The sequence below is a fragment of the Diadema antillarum genome, unplaced genomic scaffold, assembly GCF_040938485.1.
Source record: "Diadema antillarum isolate AM-2024a unplaced genomic scaffold, OU_Dant_1.0 seq00000685_RagTag, whole genome shotgun sequence".
Lineage (NCBI taxonomy): Eukaryota > Metazoa > Echinodermata > Echinoidea > Diadematoida > Diadematidae > Diadema > Diadema antillarum.
In genome coordinates, this window is record NW_027271590.1 from 255631 (window position 1) to 270658 (window position 15028).

The window sequence follows — 15028 nt, forward strand, 5'->3', positions numbered from 1 at the left end:
AGTCTCGTGATGGCTTGTATTGTGTGTGTGTGTGTGTGTGTGTGTGTGTGTGTGTGTGTGTGTTTGTTATCGATTAAGTTGTCTCAGTCACTGTTGATAACATTGCAGCTACGATAATGTAATCAACACACACAGACACACACACTGGCTTACACACACGCACGCACACACACGCACGCAGAGAGTGTCATACGGCTCACACATACGGCTCTACACATGCGCATTACACGCACACACCCTGCATATAGAGAATAATACTTTGTTGTGCGAAAATGTAATACGAATGTCTTAAATACTATTTAGTAATCTACCAGAACATTGTGCATACAAATCTTCTCAATCAGCTCAAAATTGCTTCGACATTTTGATGGCCTCCATCCGAAAATCTTTCCAGTCTTCTGAAAGCAGATGAAATTCCCCCCTTCCTCACAAAAAAAAAGAAAAAATAGAAAAAAAAGAAAACCCATCTGGGAGGGTTCATTACGAAGATAGATTCCCATGTTCGACAACCTGCCAAGCAAATGTCCTATTGAGTATATATTTAGACAATCATCAAGCTACTTTGCGCTGATTTTGTGGAAGCATGAAAAACGCTTCGAAGCATTTCAATAAGCAGAGAGTGAACGAGTGAGTGTGTGTCTGTGTTTGTGTGTGCATGAGGGACCTTGTAGGGCTGATGTATATTGAATTCATTTATATGTCTATATTATGTATAATGAGTATGATGATTATAATAACAATGATGATTATAATAACAATGATGATTATAATAACAATAATAAAGATAAGAATGAGAATAATTATTAGTATTTTTATTGTTATTATTATTATTATCATTATTATTATCATCATCATCATCATTATTGTCATTATCATCATTATCATCATTATTAGATTTCACTGTACTAGGGGCAAAAAAAAAGGTCTCAAAATAAAGCAGGAACAAGGAAGGTTTGATTTCATACATCATAACATTGATTACCAAGCATGACAACCAGATAATCATGTCATTACGTCATATGTCTCAATTTAGAAAACAACTCTCTGTCTCTAACAATTCTCTTCCGTAAAAAAAAACAAAACAAACTAGAGAGCTCTGGTGAAATTGAAAAATGGCCTTGTAACGTTCACGTGAAATTTCATTCATTTTGCACTTTGCTGCATGTAAGTCACTGTGTCGCTGCTATGTTGTATATTATAATTATTGCAGCAATACCTGAGCCTGATCCTCTATTTTTGGGTGGGAATGCATATTTGTTCTTGTCTCGCGTAGCCATATATAGTGCTTTTAATTGATTACTGGAGGTATGAAACGTCTCTTCGGTTAGATGATTTTAGCCTTGACTTACGGCAACCTGCCATATTGAGTAAGCATCAGGTAAAATTCCATATACGATGGAACTGCACTCGGTATTAGCTATAGTGCCGCCAGTGTGCGATGGTGCTAATGGACATGTGCCGTACGATATTCATCAATACCACCGGAAAACAAATAATGGTTTGATGCCTGGTTTTTGGAGGGGCGGGCGGGTGGAAGGATGATCCTTGATAATGCAGAGTGATTTTGCGTTCTGGATGGACATGGTATGACTACGTGAGAGTTTGAGGCCACACGCACTGCATGTATTCCATACTTCTTACAGACACATCAGTAGTCTTTTTTCCTACTTTATATAAGTTACTGATTGTATACTTCGATACTATGATAGTGGTAATTTAAAGATTCTCAGCATTGTTACAAAGCCAGAAAGGACATTTTCATATTAGCAACAAACCGAACGTTGCCATATGAAACGTCAACAGCAAGATAGGCTTTTTGTTTACACACGCCAAACTAATTCATAACCATTAAGCTGGCATGGCAGCAACTTTCAAATGTAACTGTCAAAATTAACCCTTTGAAAGCCATCAGTATACTCTTTTTATTACAAGACACCTAGTGTGTTCAGTCTAAAACACAATAACCATTCAAACCACTGTTTTTCCATGATATACATTTGTATAGGATCAAACGTGGTTGCTGCTCATGAGAGTAGCACGAAGCGTTACTGTCAGAGTCACATCATTATGTGGAGTGCATTCAGAATTGTAACGTTACCTTTCTATAACAGACGCTGAGATCTGGAAACATGATAGCAACCAAAGGGTTAATCTTTGACCTCGGACGAAAATGGGGGGAAAGCAACGCAATCTCCGTGCCATCCATTATTCAGGCCCTTCGCCCGAGGGTGACAAATAATCACGATCAATTCTCTACATCTGGGGATCAACTTCCCGCCAGACGGTTTTATAACAATATCAGTCTTCTCCTGACAATCTCGACAGAAAGTGACTCTTGTTATGTGAGTGGGGTTTTCTTTGTCCACAAAGAAAAGAAACCAGAATTAGAGATAGAAAATGAGGAAACTGATTTTGAGAAATGCAGTGAGCAACAAGGTACATTGTACGCATTTAACATTAGTATGCAGTCATGTTCCTGATACGACAACATCAACAGCGACCATTACACTCCTGAGCCAGACAGTGGATTATCAACAAGTTGCTTCTCACCGTAATACGGGCGTAACTGTGCTTGAATATTTCTCTGGCCTCCATCTACATGGCAGCTGTAAAAGAGATTGAGTGGAGCGGGAGGTATATAAAATGAGATAATACTCGAGTTTTTGTTTCTTCTCAGGCAGTGGGATCGAAATAAAAGTAATTCTCTCCGCCTTGTCAGCGGCGTCGCTTGACTATCTTCTCTCCCTTCAGTTCTGCGGGGGGGGGGTGATTTATTGCAATGGGCATGTCGGTTTGTTTTATTATTGATTTAATCTCATTTCATTTTATTGTACGTTTGCTTTGTATGGTTTAGGAATGGATGCAAGAGTACTCATGTCAAAATTTCGAGGGGGATGTGAAGAGGATATACATTTAGGGAGGATACCTTAATGAAGAAAAGGTCTAAAACATTTGCCTCCAACGAGTTAATCCATTTTTGCACCCAGTTCCCTCCCTTTATCTTCCAAAGAGAGTCCCTTCTCCGACTGCACAAAAACTTTTCTCAGCTGGGGAGAGACGTTGGCGCAATAACGAATCTTATTTTCAATCTCACAATTTGAACAACATTAACCCAATCAATACAGAGAACCCCCACAAAAATATACGTGTGGCTTTTATCATCTTTTCGGCTATATTGCATCACCCGTAAACGAATATACATGTAGATGCCGCGTAGTTGTATATACTTTATAATAAATATAATCAGAGACATTATGGGATGGGAAATAATTCACCGTGCATGAGAGAGATACGAGCGTATCGACTACTAGTATATCACTGCCTTCTGTCATGCATCCTTATTATCTCTCCTGAGAGAGAGAGGGGGGGGGGGGGGCTACGGAAGGATCATAACTCATTTAGTCTAAATGTAACTCCCCTCCCTTTTTATGCAGATAAATATCTGCGGCGTGGTATTCTGCGCACGTACATGTTCGCTGGATGGCTAAAGGATGTAGGCGCGCACATTCAACAGTGCACGTGTGGCAAATGCTACGAAAGGGGGGAAAAAGAGTCCTGCATACAGAAGGGAAAAACAGTGGAAACAGGCTAGAGAGTCTACGGATTCGCGCGCTCGGAGCGAGTCGGCCGAATCTTCTCGCCGGCGCACTGTTTAGATAGCGCTTTTGTAGAATGCATGCATGCAGACTGTCGTCAGCTCCTCACTCAATCACTTCGTTCCAAAATCTTTACATAGTTTAGCCTTTCGTTTTGCTTTTTTTCCTTATTGTGTGTATCTTCCCAGTATGTTGCTCATTACGCGGCGTCGTACACCAACCTGTTCGCACAACATCCAGATCTCTTGGCATCGCCTTTTCCTTTGGAATATTGCACATTGGAGCAGATAAGAAGGATACATTTCGTTTGCATGTGGCTGTGAATGTGTTGTTTAGTTGTTTGGAGGACGTAGCAGAGAGAGACACACACAAAACCTTGAATCGGACGATACTATCGAAGAAACCATGTCCAGTGAAGCGGGTTATATAGCAGGCATTGTAGTGGGCGCGGCAATCGCCTCTGCTTTCCTTTTCACGTGTCTCTACTCGGCGTACAGGGCTATAATGTGAGTAAACACTGCTTCATCTTCTGTCTTATTCAGTGAATAATATTCGTCTTTTCTCTTGAACACCGTGAGTGTGACGCTACTAGCTTTCTCTCAGTCGCTGATGATGTCGATTTTCTCATTCTTCTTCATATTTTCTATTTTCTTTCTGTTTCGCTATAAGAGACCGTGACATTCAAATCAATAAAGTACAGACGGCTACGATATTGTGGCGGATGCCCTATTCAGCATGTTGCTCGGCAAACAGCTCTTCTTCGTTACCAGGTTCTAATCTTGGGTCTCTTAGCGCGTCGGAGGATAGGAAATGTGGCTAATGTGTGCTTAACACAGCGCCGTTCGAATGAGCCTTCCTAACAATACCCAATACATTTGAAAGAACCCTACATATTCGCGTTATGCCAAGTTGCCGTTTTAGATAATTTCGTAAAACGTGACAGTTCCGTTGAAAGAGTTTTCTGGCGAGTGGTGCACGCGGTGAAGGTAAATGTAGGTGTGGCTTGAGGTTAGCGAATGATTTTTATTGATGTCGTTTTCTATTAAAGCTCCATGGTGGATGTGATTGATGTGCCGTTTGTTTTTTCGCTGAGTGTGATACCTGATAGTGCATCTATACAACATGTAGGCCCAATATCACTGAACTTAGTCTTGCAAGATCGGTTGTACAGTAATATGAACGTATTTCTGTGACGATACTGCAAAGATATTCAGCAACGCTGTCGTAAACAAGAAAGGGGGAATTTTCATAATTATACATTTTGATACTATAGAAAAGAGAAAAGTGTCTATTCTATTTCATACACGCATTTCAAGTTGTATATCTTAATTCAGTAAATTTAGGGCATAAAAGTATCTAAGTTGAACGATATTGTGCTCCTGTAAGATGATTGTGGAAACAAAAACGAAAGGAATAAATGTATTAGGCTGGTCATGATTACATTTGCCGTTATCTGTTGCATTGTCAAATCAAACTTTAAACAAAAAAATCCGAGTCATTTCTCGTGTGAGAAATAAATTGGGCCACTGTCATAAAGAAGTAAGTGAGTTTACTGAACTGGGATTGTTCAGTAGGCAGAAATATCAGTCAAACTGTCAAATGCACAAAAAGTTTAAACGACACACCATTATACATACTTGTCTCCCCCTCAAGATTGTCTGTTCGGTGTTTGGTTAATACATTCAGTTATTCCAAACAAGGAAAATTAAGGACAATTTGTTTCTGATAATATAGTTGATACTCAGAACGTATGAGAAATATATAAAGGTATTCTCGTTGCTATCACAAATGATTCGTACCGATGATGAACTTGTGTTATGCAAGTTAGTGAACGAAAATGGACGTTCCGCAAACTATACGAGTATGATAATTCTGTGCAATCACACAACATGAAATTAACTCCTAACAGCAAGACACACAGAGTGGGTACATTTTGTATGATTGTGTGTGTGCATTGTGTGTGTGTGTGTGTGTGCGTGTGTGTGTGTTGTGTGCGTGCATGTGCAATGGAGCGAGCGCGTGTCGCATTGACTTATTACTGAAGGAAAAAAGCTTGCAAGTGACGTTTATAAGTAGACCTACTTATACCGTTGAATGCTGATAAAAATACAAGACTTGAATTTCGGGGAACCTTTTTATGTCGAGAAATAATCATCAGCGGTAGCAGTCGACACTAAACGCTTCCTCAAACATCATTACGTGTCTCTTTTATGGACCGTCTTTTCAGATACTATGGCCGTTTGGCCGAAGGGAAGGCAAACTATAAGGTTCATTATAAGCAGTTCTCGTGCGATGCTAGCTGAGATGATACGGGGAAATTCAGAGACGAAGCCAAACCTCCCTATACTTGAGACTAGATTTTATATTTGTAATTCTATTGGGTTGGGAGGGCCGGAGAAGGGGGTTGCAATTGAATTGAAGTAGGTTTCATTTGACAGCCATGTCAAAGCTTCCAAACCTTGATCATTCAGCTGCCCAAATCCAAACACAATATCAGGCAAGGGGCTGAAAATGTTTGGGTGTGTACGTTTAGACATTTTTTTTATCAATGCGCTTGACAAAACAAACCCTATTTTGTCAAGATTTGTCTAAACTGTAACCTCCAAGTGAAGATTGACATCTTACTGAAGACATGCAGAGGGTTGATCCACTCCTTTAGGCCTGTGTGTTCCTTAAGTTGCTATTTGAATACATAATAGACACAAACGCCCGCATGCAGTCGTGCATTTATATACGCCTCCACTGACAAAGCACTGAATGTGAATTGTGTGGCGTTAGTTGTAAATTGAAAGGACAATATCTAATGACGAACCAGTTTGTTTCAAGTAGACGTCACTAAAATTGCATGAGTATCATTTTCGAAACGATGATTTGTAAATGATAATTATGTATATTATGTGATCTTGAAAATCTCAAGCTTTCTTACTTAATTTCTCAATGAGTGCAATTTTCAATATCTCTATACAAGAGGACTGGTATAAATTTGCCTTTGTGTATAGGTGTTATATTTTGACATGTAAATCGCTATTTATTCATTCTTTCGAAAAATAAGTGAGTTAATGATTGATAGCCTACATATAGACATGCCTAACTTTTATGTAGGCCTACCTATGTTTATATATAAATATAATGTTTGTGTGTGTGTGTGTGCGTGTCTGCGTGTGTCTGTATGTGTGTATGTATATGTATATCACATTTAGTGTATGTGACGCCCTGGAAGAGATTTTTTTTTTGTATATACCTCAGACTCCAACTCTCTTTTACCCTCACTCTCCTGCTCTCTTTTGGCCATGCCCACAAGCAACTCTTTCCTTTCCTCTCATTATTCTTCCATTACCTTCTCAACCGACCCACATTCTTTCATGTGCACGTGCTGTGCATATTATTGTGCGTCTGTGGTCGTCTGATTGGAAACATAGACTTTTCCCACAGGGCGTTGGTATGCAAAATCTCCGTTTTAGTTCCACGATACTACAGTCTCGATTTTCTTTCTATAAAAGACGACCCACCGCAACCTGTTATTCTTTCCATTTCCCATTCTCTCTTTAGAAACCAAGTACCCATGCAACAGTAGAGAAATGTATATTGGGCTCGTGTCTCGTTAATTGGAAATGGGACAGAAAGCTTACAAATCTTTATTCATTGATTCTTTTTTTTTCAATCAACAAAAGCGTAAGAGTGTTATGTCCCCCATCAACGCACACAAGGATAGGCGACGGTGATCGTCATGACAATATAGTGGCTGCATTTCATTTACACCGTGGTGATATTTTGGATATTATTTTAATTGACTTGAATTATGCAGGTTTCATTTCATGCATCAAAAGGAGACAACACAACCTCTGCCCTGCTTACTATCTTTTACTGTAGATGCTTGGTTGAGAAGCTGAACTGATAATAGTATTGTATGTACTAGTAACATCCTGAAACTGAGACACTTTTTTTCCCCACAATCAATGCCACTCATTCTGATCGCAATATCATGTGACACGGCGTCCTGTGTGACTACTCGTATAGTCGAATGGTAATTTCCTCGTGCGCTTTTCCCTCCAGACGTTTGAAATGAGGTGGTAAAAATGTCTACTTTTAATGGCGTAATGTGTGATATATTATTATGTATACACAGTATATTATATATATATATATATATATATATATATATATACATATATATGTATATATATATTCTTTTATATGTGATATTATTGGATTTCTTTTACCCTTGATTGCAGATTCAGATGTAATGTCTACTATACTATGTTGCAAAAATTTATTGAAGAAGACTCATTGAACATACAGTGCTATCATAGCATATTTTGTTTTCACCTGTATAAAATGTAGATCGCTCGTACACTACTGATTACTGTTGGGCGAAATTAGGGTATGCAAATTGAGATGTCCGTCTGCTCGCAAAGGGGTGTTTTATAAGTTTTTATATACTTCATTATTTAAAAGTATAAAACCTCAAGTTTCCTTCTTTTTGTGCTTTTGCTTTAAGTTTGTGTGTTTGTGTGTGGGGACTTTTTTTTTTTTTGGGGGGGGGGGGAGGGGTTAACATGGGTCTCTTCTCATCTGCTGTTCAGCCCCAACAATCTTTCTGTATAAAATGATACAAAACCAAAGCATGGAATGATATGATTATTGGTTCACTACCGTAACGGAACACTAGCTTAATTGTAAGCTCGAGATATTGTTCACAAAATAGCAGATTTTCCAGTATAATGGAGTCAATTCTCGAATTCAACAGCAGATGAATTTCAAGATCCACCTATGCCTATAGAGCTCATTTTGTTTTTGTTGTCCCTCTTTATTCTTTCGCCACCTGTCTTCTATAATTTCCGTTTACGGTCTAATCCTTGGTATAAACTTGTGTGGGCATGCTTGTGTCAAACTTCACATACACATACACACGCACACACATACGCACACTTCCATAATTCCTTCATTTCTCATCCTCCATGTGTAGGAGTTAATGCAGGTTGTTATTTCGTCGGTAATACATAACGCATACTGATACAGTGATATGGACCTGTCAAATGTGTGGACCTGATGTATGCAGTTTCCCCTGGCAGTGTTGGTTTGTTTTTTGTTTGTTTGGTTTTTTTTTTTTGCTTGTAAACTTAGATTTTTTGAAGAAAATTCAATTTTACCCAAATCTCTAATTATTATTGCATTTTCGCGTATACATTGTATTTTTGGGGAAAAAGGTTGAAGATAATAAACTGAAATTATTAAGATTGAAAATGAAATGAGGCCGTAAGCTCATTGCTCTAGTACTGTCAAGGTTGCGGTCAAGGACATTTCTATAGTAAAATCTTGGTAAGAAACTCTTCCACTAGAGACAGAAAAAAAGACGAACAATAAGCTTACTCATTCAATCCCCAAATTAACACACACAAAAAAAAAAATCAATGTATACAGTGATTATTGTCAAACAAAGGCAGTAAAAGAGGAGAGAACCCGACAGATGGCCCGTAACGTCGGCGCGCATGAATATCACAATGCTGTCACTTCCTATGCAATAATTGGCATGAAATCCGTACAACCTTTGGGTGAGGACTCGAGCATGGGTTGCGCAAAATGAAACCGATGGAGAGCGAGCCTCGTCTGCATTAACACCCATCTGCCACACTCATTTGCAGCTTTTCAAACGAGACTTCTGTCGGCACTAATTGAATAGTCCACGTTTTGGCGCCGAAATCTAGATGAGGACATGATAATTTCCTTCTTTGGCGCCATCCGTATGATATAAAAGACATGACAGATTGTGGTGAAATTGTATATATATATAATTATATATATATATATATATATATATATATATATATATATATATATATACATTATATATATATATATATATATATATATATATATATATATATGTGTGTGTGTGTGTGTGTGTGTGTGTGTGTTTGTTTGTTTGTTTTAAGACTTCAGGACCCACAGTGATGACAAACCAAATATGTATTGATTTATTTAGTTCAGGTAACCATGTGCAAACAAATTGCTCGTGTGTTGCTATTGTGAGGGTCAAAATGCAATGCTTTATTCGAAATTATTCAGAGCTTTCTGATAATAATATCTTCGTCATTGTCCTTCAGTAGATTTCATTAAGTTTCTTTATTCATTTTCTAGTCCCCCACCTATGCCGTGATTTTAGTTCCTAGTCATTCCACTTTATGGTGACAACCGATTTTTGATAAACGCGCCTTTAGAGGGCTGGCTTGTGACTGCATAATATAGCTCTGGCAAGTCATCGAAGTCATGCCTATATAGCACAATTTCGTGCCCCGTACGTACACTCACAGTTTCGTCGTACTGAATCTCTCCCATTTCGAAAATGCGCACTCAAGCTCATGCAAATATTCTTGCAATTTCTTACCTTATCTAATATGGGGGTTGTAACCTATACTGTTTTCTGTTTGTTTGTTTTGTTTTGTTTTGTTTTGTGCTTATTTGTTCCTCTTGACTCATTAAATACGTATGGTGTTTGGCACACACGATATCTTGATGAAAAGAAAACAAAAAATGTCGTCAAGACACTTTTTGTAACAATCGTATGACACGATGTGATTTGTCGTGACCATTAGGCATCCATGATGAAATTCTCAGGTAATCTGTATAAGTTCATTATGGGTATAAAATGCAAAAATAGTAGATGGATTTGTAACTTTCTGCAGAGTCATCTGAAAACATAAGTATCATCTCAAAATCATGCCAAATTGTTTTGCTCGCCCCTTTTATTAATAATGAAATGATGATTGCATTTCCTGCAATCACAATCATGGCTGTTTGCATTTTATTATCCATGTATTATGATACAGAAACCAACAAATAAAATTAATCAAAATTAAACTAGCCAAGTGATGCAATATTGTGCCTGTGAGTCCGCGGATGTATGTGTCTGTGTCTTCGTCTATAAGTTAATGTGTACACATTTAAGATACGCAAAAAAAAAACATGATCAAAGAGATGCTTCATAACGTCATAACCTGAATCGTGTCTCGAATTAGCCTAACTATATCTCTAATTGGTAATGCGAATTCAAGCTATTTTTTATTCTTTCTAAATGGTTCATCAAATACTCCTCTGTATATATAAGTTTTAACATTCGTTGATTTATTGATAGTTGGTTAATGGATAATAGATAAATGAACACTGGTAGGAAATTGATTTAAGGTATTTTGTTCATTTTGAGATTGAATATCCAAAAAAAAAAAAAAGGTTCAGTGCCATATAGACCGCCCCTTTCCGTAATACCCATCTGAACAATGAGTAGAGTCGTTGCGCATAGCTCTTCTTGTGATTATCGCAGGACGATGCTGCATGAAATTCAAGAGCACATTGATCGGGACCGACAAAGCCGCCCGCCAGGGGCCCAACTTGTCGCTTCAAATTAATCATTCTCTACGTAGATCCTCCTGGCGAAGTGACGGAATTACAAAAATTGTCCTTTGCATTTTTTGATGCTCTTATCATTTTGATTCCCCCTCCCCCTCTCTGTATCTCTCTCTTTCTTGTTATGTGCATGGGCCCATGTGAGTGTGTGTGTGTGTACCTATACATTAGGGAGTGTGTTTGCCGGTCACGTCTCATACAGGTATACAATCTATAGTACTCGGGTACCTCCAACACAATACGCTATACTTGGTTTTCCATAATATGCCCATTCGAACGTACAAACTCATGTATGAGTAAAATACCTATACCCACCCATCCACCCTGTATTTGCTCTATTCTCATTCAAGATATATATGTATATATATATATATATAGAGAGAGAGAGAGAGAGAGAGAGAGAGAGAGAGAGTAAAGGGAGAAACAAGATCTACATGCGTATATACAGAGAGGTAGAAATAGATATTTACATGTATAGATACATAATATTAAATGTCCCTTAAACTATGACTGGTAAATCTTAACGATTGTGGACGAATACGGAGTGAAAAATCAGCACGAGTATTACTAAGTATATGACAGACATATGGGGGGGGGGGGTCTTGACCTTCAACCCTCCCCCCCCCCCCCCCCCCCCCCCCCCCCCCCCCCCCCCCCCCCCCCCGTCCTGCAGCCCCGCAGCCCCTGCGGTGGGGCCCGGCCATCGTCTCCCTCACTCACTCCCCCTTACTGGAATCCCAATGATTCTGGTGATGCGCAACGCGATGTTTAAACGGTATTTGTCACTAAAAGCCATGACGCCGGTGACGAAGCAATCAACCTCTTATGTGTTCTCTCTTCCTCTCTCTGCGTCATTCATTTTTTCCCTCCCTCTTTATTTATATCTTTCTCTCCCCACCCCCCCTCTCTCTCTCTCTCTTTCTCTCTCCAACGCACTCTCATTCTCTTTGCTGTGCTGTGGAGTGGTTCCTACACTTCTCTTCCAATTCATATTACTCCAGGAGGCGTAAACAAATTGTCAGTCACTACGCGAAATCTACGAGTTAATGCCATGAAGGCGAACGCATATAAACATACCAGTATTAGTCGCATTTCAAATACCGATTTACAAAGTATTTGCCCTGAACGTAGACGTATTGATGTATCCTTGACTTTTTTCTCTTTTTTCCCCGTGCTTATAATATTCGTATCCTGTATCTTCACGCAGTGTACTCGGCATTATTATCAAAGATTAAAGGATAAGCAAGGGAATATAGAGTTGCAGACAGTTGTACAGAGCGTACAAAAAAGATAATCCAACTTTGGAGGGATACTATTCCATAATTGTCACTTGTGGAGAGCATGAGTTTGATTTTGAGGAAAGGAGAGCTCTTCCTCTTTTCGTTGATACCTATGTTGACAATCGACGTCATGCATGACTGAGCATATGAGCTTTTAAGACAACAATGACAAATTGCCCTTTTTCCAAATGTGAGTGTCACATGAAAGAACGATGAACTTCTCACTGAATGGCTGAGATCTGTCAACGAAAGTGGTCAAATAAACAGGCCAGCCTGTACGAATGCAGGTCTGTGTTTAATGTTTCTTCTAACCTTTTATGGTTCATAACCTTCAACATGGCGACGTTGTCGATAACTTCGTCACTCCCACAAAGGCTAACCCATTATCCATAATCTCTCTTCATATTCAAGTCATGGTTTGTCGCTGCGAGAAAAATGGACTATGTGGGTTGGCCCTTGTGCAAATGGGAGTGACCAAGTTATTGGACAGGTGGCCATGTTAAACGTTATAGACCATAAAATATTAGAAGGACCCTAAACACAAACCTGCATTCGTATTTATGGTTTTAAAAAAAAATGTGTTACGCTGATACGCATTTCTCCAGAGAGTCGTAATCTTGCACTTGCTCTTGGAGCAAGACCTTTGGTTAAAGGTGCACTTGAGTCCTCAGCTTTGTTCTTTCCAGATCTATTGTAATTTCTCTATCTGCCAATTCTCTTGCAGGGACCGTAGGAGAATCATTGCCAAGAACAAATACATCCGCGAACAGAGACTGCTGGCAGCGGCCGACTGTGATGCAACAGTGCCCGCAACTGAGCCGGCTGAGGCAGAACCCACAGCCCCGCAACAACAGCACCAGCTGAAAGCACCGGAACCTGCTGGTCGACAGCTCAGGGTGGCGAGTGCACCAAACATACAGGAGGCCCGACGAGGGTCGGCATTCAAGCCGCCCCCAACACCTACAGAAAAGCGGTGGACGAGACAGGGGCTTCAATACCGACACGAAGGTGGTGTGGTGCACATACACAAAACAGACAGTACCGGAGGCGACACGAATTCAGAATGCGGCAGCAGGAAGAATTCGAGACCAGACACAGGTGAACTTGAAGGGGATGTGTTCATACCAGTGCCCACGACACATCGGCAACGCTCTGCCTCGGCTGACGTACCGCACACGGGACAGCCCGCTGCAGATAGACCAGGTCCAAGTCCACTTGGGCAACCACAACAGAAACCCGTGTACTTAAGTACGGACGGATCGGGAACGCAGCCGCAAAGCACGACAGAGGCACCCAAGTCGTCACCGGGCTCCAAGGATCCTTCCTGGGTCTAGAATATGGGTAGCTAGTAACAAGTTGCCTTCGAATTAATGAACTGACTGATCTCACACCCATTCTTCAAGTACACGAGTGCCATGGCAAGTCAAGCAGCCAGTTTCCATCCTCTCGTGAGTTGGAGAGAAGCTTCCGTGGGGAATATCAAATGGGTGAAATAATTTCTTGAGGACACAATGACTGACCATCCGCTCTCTGGGGACGACAGTGTGAAGACCCAGTAGCTAAAGGTTGACACCTCTCCGTCATCCCATTCTGTGACTTCGAAGAAGGGACAAAGCAGGAGTTGATGATGATTAGCTGATTACCGGTCAAAGTATCAACTTCTCCGCATTACTCTTCCCGTCATTCACTGGAGTCGCTAGCACTCGTCTTGCTAGCCCGCCACCAACGGGCAAATACAGACCGACAATCACTATCGTCGACATACTACTATTAAGACTCGAGGGAATGCTTAATCCCTTCGAGCATACGCGAGTTTAGATAACGATACCTCTATAGCATTCATGTATGCAGAGACCGTGTCTAACTAGACAGACTAGACGGTGAATAGCCCAGAAAGTAGATAGATCATGAACCTTGAAATGATTCAGATAGAACTCAGACAGTAACTACTACTCCTTGTATATAGCATCTGCATTGTTGAGAGGGAAAAGAGTTGAAACCGTTGTAGATAACAGAGGAAATGCAGTCGCAACCGGATAATCAATATGGCACAAGATGGGACGAAACTTCGGTGCTGTGCCTGTTCATTAACATTGTCTGTTGTTTTCGCAAGACATACGCAATCAAAAAAACAAAAACCACACTCTAAAGCAGTCTGAAATATCGCCTCAGCATTTAACATCACACAGACCTTCCAGGTCTGCTTCGTCATGGATTTGTCGTCTGTTCGGAGTTTTTCCCGCCTCTCATGTTCTCCCGTGGAGAGTGTAGCATTGATCTCGTATCCGACAATCGCACGAACAATCCAAGCAATTTACCGTGGGAGAAGTTAACAAATGCAACCTTTCGCGATTCAACAGGCATATGGAGACACTGAAACAAACAGCGAGATAGAGATAGAGAGAGAGAGAGGAAGAGAGAGAGAGAGAAAGAAAGAGAGTATGAAAAGGGCGGGGTGGGGGTACTTCGCGTCACTACGAAGGTGGAACAGAAGTATCAGGGAGGATATTGCATCGCAACCGAAAGCAGGAAGAATGGCACCAAAATGTGCGCGATAATGCATCGTGTGCATGATGTCTGACATGGTTGCATGCCTCGACTGAAAAAAAAGAAAAAAATCACAAGGCACGCATAATGCTGCATACGCGGCATGCCACCGACATTCGTGTCGTCTGCAGCCTTGTAAATCGTGTGCTCCCTGGCGCTAACCATGGGCGAATGAAGTGCAATACGACGTCACGTGCAATGATT

The 15028-nt window shown here is 40.3% G+C and overlaps 1 protein-coding gene across 1 annotated transcript; it reads left to right on the forward strand.

Annotated features, from left to right (window-relative positions):
• The first annotated feature begins 3812 nt into the window (after positions 1–3812).
• LOC139737205 (uncharacterized) lies at positions 3813–13611 on the forward strand. The gene is made up of 2 exons (XM_071647882.1): positions 3813–4102; positions 13002–13611. The coding sequence occupies exons 1-2, from the start codon at positions 4002–4004 to the stop codon at positions 13609–13611; spliced, it is 711 nt and encodes a 236-aa protein (XP_071503983.1). The 5' UTR covers positions 3813–4001.
• The last annotated feature ends 1417 nt before the right edge of the window (positions 13612–15028 follow it).

Bases quoted from the DNA above. Each gene is read 5' to 3' on its own strand.
- LOC139737205 (XM_071647882.1), top strand. From the start codon at position 4,002: ATGTCCAGTGAAGCGGGTTATATAGCAGGCATTGTAGTGGGCGCGGCA. The intron at 4,103-13,001 runs GTGAGTAAACAC...ATTCTCTTGCAG, and splicing joins TCGGCGTACAGGGCTATAAT to GGACCGTAGGAGAATCATTG.